General features: G+C 38.0%; 1 protein-coding gene across 1 annotated transcript; it reads left to right on the top strand.

Annotated features, from left to right (window-relative positions):
* Positions 1 to 400: 400 nt before the first annotated feature.
* Positions 401 to 7,112, top strand: Rad51ap2 (RAD51 associated protein 2). Its single transcript, XM_051181896.1, has 3 exons — positions 401 to 3,419; positions 3,811 to 3,894; positions 6,982 to 7,112. The coding sequence occupies exons 1-3, from the start codon at positions 401 to 403 to the stop codon at positions 7,098 to 7,100; spliced, it is 3,222 nt and encodes a 1,073-aa protein (XP_051037853.1). The 3' UTR covers positions 7,101 to 7,112.
* Positions 7,113 to 8,513: the final 1,401 nt, after the last annotated feature.

The following is an 8,513-nucleotide window of genomic DNA, read 5'->3' as shown; positions in this document are numbered from 1 at the left end:
CTGCCTCAGAGGAAAACACCGATTTTCGAACTTTAAAAATAATAAGGCTGCCCTCACAAAACGTCGAACACAGACAGAGTCGGCTTCCGCCATCTATTCTGCCAGTGAGAAGGCGGAAAACCGGATAGATCTGCCTTTCAAATAACCCTAAAAACAGACTAAAGGTCCTGGGCTCTCTGGGCTTCAACAGACACAGGTGAGGGCGGAGTTATGAGGGGGCGTGGCGGGGGCGTGTCCGGGGTGGAGAGAGACCTGGGTAGACTACCTGAATCTGGCCTTGAGGGGCGAGGTGGGGGCGTGGACAGGGCGCGTCAGGGGGCGGAGCGGGGCCGGCTCTCGTCCTTTAAAAGGGCGGGAGTGCGGCCTGGCCCTGAGCAGACGCTGTCGCGTCGGGGCGCTCATGTCTCTGTCGCGGCCCGAGGGGCCTGCCCGGCCTGCCCGGCCCATCTCCTCAGTGCGGCCTCCTGCGGACCCCGCTGCGACGCCACCCCGCGGCCAGCGGCCTCGACGGGAGGAGGCTGCCGACGTCTCCGAGGCTGGATGGCCGCCGCTTGTAGTGCCTCGCTTGTCTGAGGTAGAAAAAGTATGGGAGTGGTCGCCCAGACCCCTCGCGGCGTTCCTCGTTCCAAAGAACCCGGGGAGCTCAGACAGTGGGGGGCAGCGGCCTGACCTGGGATGGCAGGACAGAACGTTCCAGACGCAGAGCTTTTGGCAGCCCGGAACCTCACGGGCAGCAGGTTGTTCGAGGGCTCTGAGGTCTTGCGGGCTGGGGCTGCAGGGTAGGGAGGCTCTGGGTGTGCGCTGCGGTGACCCCGCAGAAGCGAGTCACTTTCCACCCCACACCTCCAGACCCGATGTCCAAACAGTCAAACGTGAGCCCGAAGAACTTCCTGTCCGAGGGAAGGAAACTTTTCTGAAAGGAAAGAATTCTGTGAGACAGCCAGCAAACCCAATTCTAGATGCTACATTTTCTGAGGAAACCAAGCCAGCATTATGTGACATTAAGGACAAATGTAAAGCTGACAGTGTCATAACCTCAGAGAAAAAAGAAAACAACACTTCATCATCTTCACTAAAAATACCCCAAATTCAAAACCAGGCCCCCTTGGAAAGCGCCAAACCCAGCTATTTTAGAGATAACATCACAATAATTTCCCCTGAGTTTCCACGGGATTTAAATAGCAACATGTCCTTTGTCTATTTAAAGGAAATAGCAAAGAAAGAGAATGACAAAATTGTGGCATATGTTAGGGATTTCACAAACATTTTCTGGTCTCAAAATAAACCCGATGCTAAGAAACAAAAGTTACAGGATGATAAAAAAAATGTACTCATGGAAAATGGTTTTCCTGATGATGAAAGTCAACACCAGTCCCTCACTGTTGAAGGGAAAATAGACTTGATCAATTTAAACTATGATTACCACAGTAGTATCGAGTGTGATGTAAGATACTCTGAAAAGAATTTCACTCTAACACTAGACGATGCAAATTGGGAGGGAACAGAAAGCAATCTAGACTGTTACATACCTACCAGACAACAAGAATCTCAACGCTCGGACTATAATAGAGCTATTTTGAAAAGAAAGCGGTGTAATTGTTGGATAATAAAAAAATATAGGATTATCTGTGAAGCTATAAAAAAACTTGGAGGGGATTTGGATTTGGCACAGTTACTAGAGACTGACCTTTTAAACAAGGGAGACAATCACAATGCAAAAGTCAGAAATGTGCAGGAGGAACAGCCAAAGACTCTGACGATAGGAACTCTGGGTACACTCCCTGATTTAATAAAGGTTGTTTGGTTCAATGGTAAAGGTAAAAACGCCAAAATACTGCAGCTGAGGTACTATACTGCACAAAAATACATCTCAGGAAATAAAGACAATAGTACTGTAACTTGCCATCAAAAGTTGGCATATGAAAAGCAGATTAATATTCAAAAGAGTGACATTTTGAGCAAATTTTCACAAAGTAACTTTGATTCTTTTGTAACAAATGGAGATGACTGGGAATCAGAATTGGAATGCATTTTCAAATGCACAGTGCATTTGAATTGTTTGAAAAGTATTATAAAGGAAAATCATAATGTAGATCTAGCAAGAATGTTTATTTCTTCAAGACCATTAGAAAATAACACAAAATTCATGGCAAAGAGAAGAAAGCTAGTTAAGATGGAGCACTTTCTTGAAGGACCTAAGAGACACAACATTGGTTCTCTTACTGTAGCAACTAAAAGATTTCCAGTTTACAAACCGCATGAACACGTTCCTCTTTTAATGGATTTTGATGACATGGAAGGACTCTCTTTGACAAAAGAACCTAGTTATGAGAATACAAGTTGTCCTGAACGACTCCCAAATGTGGGAAATTGGGCTTGCTATAGTTTTAGTATTGCTAGCACAGATGTGAAGTCTGATACTCTATTTATACAGAATAACTGTGGACATATTAGTGAAAAATGTTATGAAAGTGGTATGTACAATCAGGATTTAGACATTGAAAGGAAGCAGAAGCATAAGGCCCCTCACTTTAAGTTCATATTTGAAGATGTCTTTAATGTTAGGCAACTGGGAACATTGTTAAGCCAAAACACAACACACAGTGACCAGATGAGTGCTATGGCGATAACTCAGAGTCTCAGCATGGAGAACTTAGGTGAAATAGAATGGAAAATGTATGGTTTCATTGTGAACAAGGATGTAAAGGTCTTAGAAAGTTCAAGTAGTTGCCAAGCTCATAAAGCTATAGAGTCAGAGAAGGAAGAGGACAGTTCTCCCCCAATTAGTAGAGTGTCTTCAGTGCATTTAGCTTCAAGAGTGAATAAGAACGGAAATGTGGGAGAAACTCAATCTGCTAATCAAAATAAAGGAACTAACACACAAAAGGATGGAGGTATTTTGCAAGAAAGCAAGTTAGTTCATTCAAAGCATTTGCATCCAGACTCTACATTATACGCTGATCATCAGTTTGAAAGTGATTCTAGTGGAGAGAACAATGGATGTTTGCAGAGCTTAACCGCTAAATGTTTATCAACAGAAACTCTGCCAACAGCAAAAGATTTTGAGATGAAGAGTAAATTTGATTTAGTGCTTGAAGAGCTTCGTATGTTTCATGAAATTAGTAAGGAAGATGAAATTCCAAGAACCCCAGAAACAAACAACAGGAAAGAAAATTACTTTGAAGAAAGTGATGTTAAGGAGGCAAGAATGGAGGTAGAAAAAGATCTAGAAATGGTTGAAATCAATGAAAGAAAAGCACCTTCTTTGCCCTGTGATATGAAAGCAGTCCCCAAACAGCATAAAAACCACCAAGGTTTATTTAATTGGAAACCAATACCTACTCATGGAGGACAGGCAGTTCCCAATGAGTATTGTGTAAGATCAGAGGAAGAATTCCTTCACTCAACTCCTGAGGAAGGTATGCCATTTATTTTAAAATTTCTTACTCATGATAAATGTTAGTGTCTTTTTTTCCTGTGTAAGGAAAATGTATAATTTTTGGCAACACATAAAATAGAAGAAACCATTCATTAACGTATACTATCTCCCACAGAGATCTGTTAATATGTTGGATAATAAACTGAATCTGAAGAAAACAAGTTATTTAAACTGTAAGAGAAGCTCCAGAGTCTTATTTTTTTTAATATTAGGAGCCAAATTGAAGGCACTATTTATAAAAAACACAGTTTGTTAATATCGTTAACATTTGTAGAGAAAAGTTATTTTCTCTAGAGAGGAATTTAGCCAGCTAATTGATGGAGTGACATAAAAGTTAGCTTGAGTTATAATATGTTAACATTTATTTTCAGATTATAAGAATTCTTTCCTTAAAAGGCCTGCTTTTTCTCCTGATGAATATAAAAAAGAAAACTACAATTACTTATTGAAGGGAGGTAAGATCTGTTATTTTGAAGAGTATGTTTTAAGATGACTATCATATTGTTTTAGCATGATGAAAATAGTTTGGCTGGTAGAAAACAAATACAAAAATTTATATTTTGAAAAATACCAATGTTACTAATTTCAATATGTAGAAACTGGCTAGAGATTAGAATAATACTGGAAGTGCTCTCTGCAAACTATGCTCAAATATTTGCAGTAATATATGACAATAGTCTAAGTGATAAGACATTTATAAATGTGTAACTCATCATGTATGTACTGTTAATTGACAAATACCAAATAGAAGAGACTGTCCCAGCTGGACCCCCACTTTTGAAATGTCCTTCCCAATTATGTGCTATATCATTGGTTCTCAACTTGTGAGTCGCAACCCCTTCAGGGGTTGAATGGTTCTTTCACTGGGGTTCTATGTAAGATATTCTGCACATCAGATATTTACATTGCTATTCATAACAGTAGCAAAATTACAGTTATGAAGTAGCAATGAATACAATGCTATGGCTGGGGGTCACCACAACACGAGGAACTGAATTAAGGGGTTGCAGCGTTAGGAATGTAGAGAACTACTGCTCCATATTTTATACCTTTATGGGTTTCCTTATGTAGATATTTTATAAGTAATTTCTGAAGACTGATTTGGGTATGGTGGATTATACCTTAATCCTAGCACTAGGGAGGTATTGACAGGAGACTCTGGGACAGGTTTGAGGCCAGAAGCCAAATACTCCAGCAATTACTTATTATTTAGCTATCAACATGATTTTTGAGTATGACTATTATACTTTTATTTCTAATTGCTATTAAAGAAAACAGTCAAAAGAAAAACTAAACAATTGCCAATAATCCTTACCTAAGAATTTTTCAGTATCAGAATAAAACAAAATTAAGTCTAGTATTTATTCTAACTTGTTTCAATGGGTATAGATAAGGATAGGATTGAATTTAGGGAACAAGGTGAAGTTAGTCTTGTAATATATTTACATAACAATATTAAATCCAAAAAGGCTCCAGTGCAAAGAAAATATATTTACTCAAAAGTCTTCAGTGAGCCATTTCTTACACAACACACACACACACACACACACACACACACACACACACACACACATACACACACATACACACACACAGCTTTTCATCATCAGAAGAATGCTATCTCCAGCACCTTCATTTTTGTCTTTCCCTTTGTCTCAACTTTTGATGAATTAACCTTAAGTATTAGCTGATGCCTTTAGAAGATCAACAGTACAGAAGCAGTCTCTTCTCCCCTGAAAACACGTGAGTCTCAAGAGTTAGGCTGGACAGGTTGGAGTATGCTTCTTCCTGGAAAGACAGGAAACAATTGGATTTAGGAATCTAATTTGATGTAGAATGGAAAGAGGTCAGGAACACACAACCACAGTGTTACATGTTGTGTGGCAGCTGCTGGCTGAACAGGTATTTCACATGTTGTTTAGGCCAGTGTTGCTCTGACTTACTGTGCATATGAATCTCCTGAAGATTGGGTTATATGGTTTTGTTTCCACCGCAGCCAAGTTCTGAGATTCTGCATCTTTAACAATCTCCTAGCAGATGCAGATGCCCATGTTGCTAGGCTGTTGACCACACTCTGTATAGCCTTGACTGTTCTGGAACTCAGTCAGTATACCAGGCTGGTCTGGAACTCAGAGATTCACAAGCCTCTGCCTCCTGAGTGCTGGGATTAAAGACATGTACTACCACTACCAGCTTCATGACATGTTTTAAATACTGACTTTTAAGAAGAATTTCTCACAGTATGCTGTAATGTTTATATTTGTTTAAAAATATGAACAATAAATTAATCAAACATATAGCAATAAGGAAAGGATCATGATTTATTCTTCAAAGGGTATATTAACAACAACATAGCTTAGTGAAAGAGACCTACTACTGATGGAAACTAGTATAGCCATTTTCCATCCATTGTAAAATTACTATAAGTTACTATTTATATTAAATATAAGAGAGGAAAGTCATACTTTGAAAAAATGATTAATTTTGGCTTTGCTCTGAAATAATCTTATGAAAAAATTTCATTTTATGTAAAATTCCAAGAGCCATATAATATATAAACAAATATAGTATGTCAGCATGACCCAACAATATAATCTGATTTTGGGCATCCCTTTAAGTTTAAAATCTTTATAAAAAGTTATTAATAATGTTTTTGATTATCATTAAATTTGCAATTTTAGTGGTACATTAAGTATCTAAATGGATTTATAACTTTCTTCAGGGGCTAACTTGTTTTTTTCACCTTATTAATATGTAGTTAAAACTTGGAATCTGTTTCATAAATGGTTATACAGATATATCTGGTTTGCTCAACTTTGAAATCCTGGTGTTTACTTTTTGTTAGATTTAATAAAATTGGTTTAACAAAATGTCATCAATGGGTTGATGACAGGGTTTTGAGTATAATGTAGCATTAAAGTCATACTAATTCATTAAAGCCCAATTTATCTTTGAGACTTACAAATGTACTATATAGCTTATCTGGGGAAAAAAAAACCTCTTAAGTATAATGCAACATATCTACCTGTCTAAGTTAACTGGTATAGAGAAAATACAGCTCTGTGAAATATTTGAATTTCTGGGAAAGTGATGTAGTGTGATGTTAAATAAAACTAAAGATCAGAGTAATTCATAGCTGAACTTATACTTGTAGTCCATTAAACAATAATCTCTATTAGAGACCAAATATAACCATTAACAACATGGCAGAATTGCTTAGCTTCTAATTGAAAAATGACATGCATAAAGCACTGTATCAAGATGGCTTAAATCTTATTTTTTTAGTTTATTGTTCTTGTGTCAGAGTTCCTGAGTGGAATACTGATCTTAGGTAGGTGTTATAGACAGACAGGTTCCCTACTCTTCCTGTACTTACTTTCCATATTTTAGAATGGGATATACTAGGATTAAATGCAACAATGCATTAGTGATTGGTGTGTAAATCCCTAGCAAATGTGGCTAGTGTCATGATTAGAATAAGGACTTTTAAGCATATTGGTAATTTTTGCTTCTTGATGTAAATTATGTTGTTGTCTTTGCAGGCAGTCATTTTTCACATGGCATTTCCAGAATACAGCCTCTTAAGACATGCAGCCGTCCAATTAGAGTCGGTTTGTCAAGAAGAGCTAGCCTGAAACAACTCCATCCTTATCTGAAATGAATGGGTTATAAGGATTTAAAGATGCTCCAGGACTTTAATAGCTCAGCATGTCTTGGAATGTTTTAGTTCTTATTTGTAGAACTGTTTTCTTTCAGCTTGGAGATTTTGTGCTTTCTTTATAAAGTGTAGAGAGGTTCTTTTGTGTTAGATTATTTTATTACCATTAAAAGAAAACTTTTCACTGCTATCTTCATGTCTTATGATCGTTATACTCATTAAAGTATTTTTGTGATCTTATAAACTATTTCAGCTTCTTAGTTTTCATGACATGTATGCAATCCCTTTATAGAGAAAAATCTAAAACTTTTACTTTCTGTTAGAGTCTATGGGTTATAAAAAGGCAATGAGCCACTGTTGTAACCTACTCTACGTTTTGTCAGGTATGGAGGTCATTCCCTCCCTCCCTCCTTCTCTTTGTCCCTCCCTCCCTCCCTCATCTTCCTTCTTCCCTCCACACAGAATATCGTGTAGCTCAGGCTGGTATTAAACTCCCTATTAAGCTGCTGCTGCTGCTGTCCTTGACTCCCTTGCCTCCAGAGTGCTGCCCTGTGCTGTAGCTTCCCTCCTGCCCTTGAGATTTGTAGAGAAATATAGAATACACATATTTTAAAAGTAACTATCACTAGAATAAAGCACAATTAAAACACTAGACAAATAACATATTTACATGTTTAGAAAAAGTTAAGGAAAGAAAGAAGTATCAAGAAAACATAAGATGGTTGGAGAGATAGCTCAGTGGTTAAAAGCACTGCCTGGTCTTCCAGAGGTCCTGAGTTCAATTCCCAGCAATCACATGGTAGCTCACAACCATCTGTAATGAGATCTGGTGCCCTCTTCTGGCCTGTAGGCATACATGCAGGCAGAACACTGTATACATAATAAATAAATAAATAAATAAATAAATGAAATCTTAAAAACAAAAAAGAAAACATAAGAACAGCAAACAAGGTCAGGGCTACCTCACTCAATATATTTTAGAATTACATCCAAAAGTAGGCAGAAATGCATCAATCCACAATGTAAATATGGCTGCATTAATGACCACCAGCAAATGTTTTCAGACCCACTAAATTAAACTTTGGCTCTATTCATTTCATCTGTTTTATTCTATTCTCTGTGGAACACTTTCTAACTCCAACATCCTTCTGTAATCCCTCCACCCTATCTTTGCTTGAGAACTCAGCAGGTAACACCCCAATTTAGGCTTTACTAAAATGAAAGCTTTTTTCTTTTCTTAAACTACTATTTTTGTGTATATGAATGGTTTGCCTGAATGTCTGCCTGTGCACCAAGTGCATGCAGTGTCTTCGAAGACTATAAGAGGACATCAGATCCTCTAGAACTGGGGCTGCAGACCATTGTGAACTGTCATGTAGGTGCTAGGAATTTTATTTGGTTCCTCTAGAAAAGTAG

Source organism: Phodopus roborovskii, unplaced genomic scaffold (genome assembly GCF_943737965.1).
Source record: "Phodopus roborovskii unplaced genomic scaffold, PHOROB, whole genome shotgun sequence".
Classification (NCBI taxonomy): Eukaryota; Metazoa; Chordata; class Mammalia; order Rodentia; family Cricetidae; genus Phodopus; species Phodopus roborovskii.
The sequence above is the reverse complement of the archived record's forward strand: the minus strand, read 5'-3'. Positions and strand labels throughout refer to the sequence as shown.

Bases quoted from the DNA above. Each gene is read 5' to 3' on its own strand.
- Rad51ap2 (XM_051181896.1), top strand. From the start codon at position 401: ATGTCTCTGTCGCGGCCCGAGGGGCCTGCCCGGCCTGCCCGGCCCATC. The intron at 3,420-3,810 runs GTATGCCATTTA...ATTTATTTTCAG, and splicing joins TCACTCAACTCCTGAGGAAG to ATTATAAGAATTCTTTCCTT. The intron at 3,895-6,981 runs GTAAGATCTGTT...TTGTCTTTGCAG, and splicing joins CAATTACTTATTGAAGGGAG to GCAGTCATTTTTCACATGGC.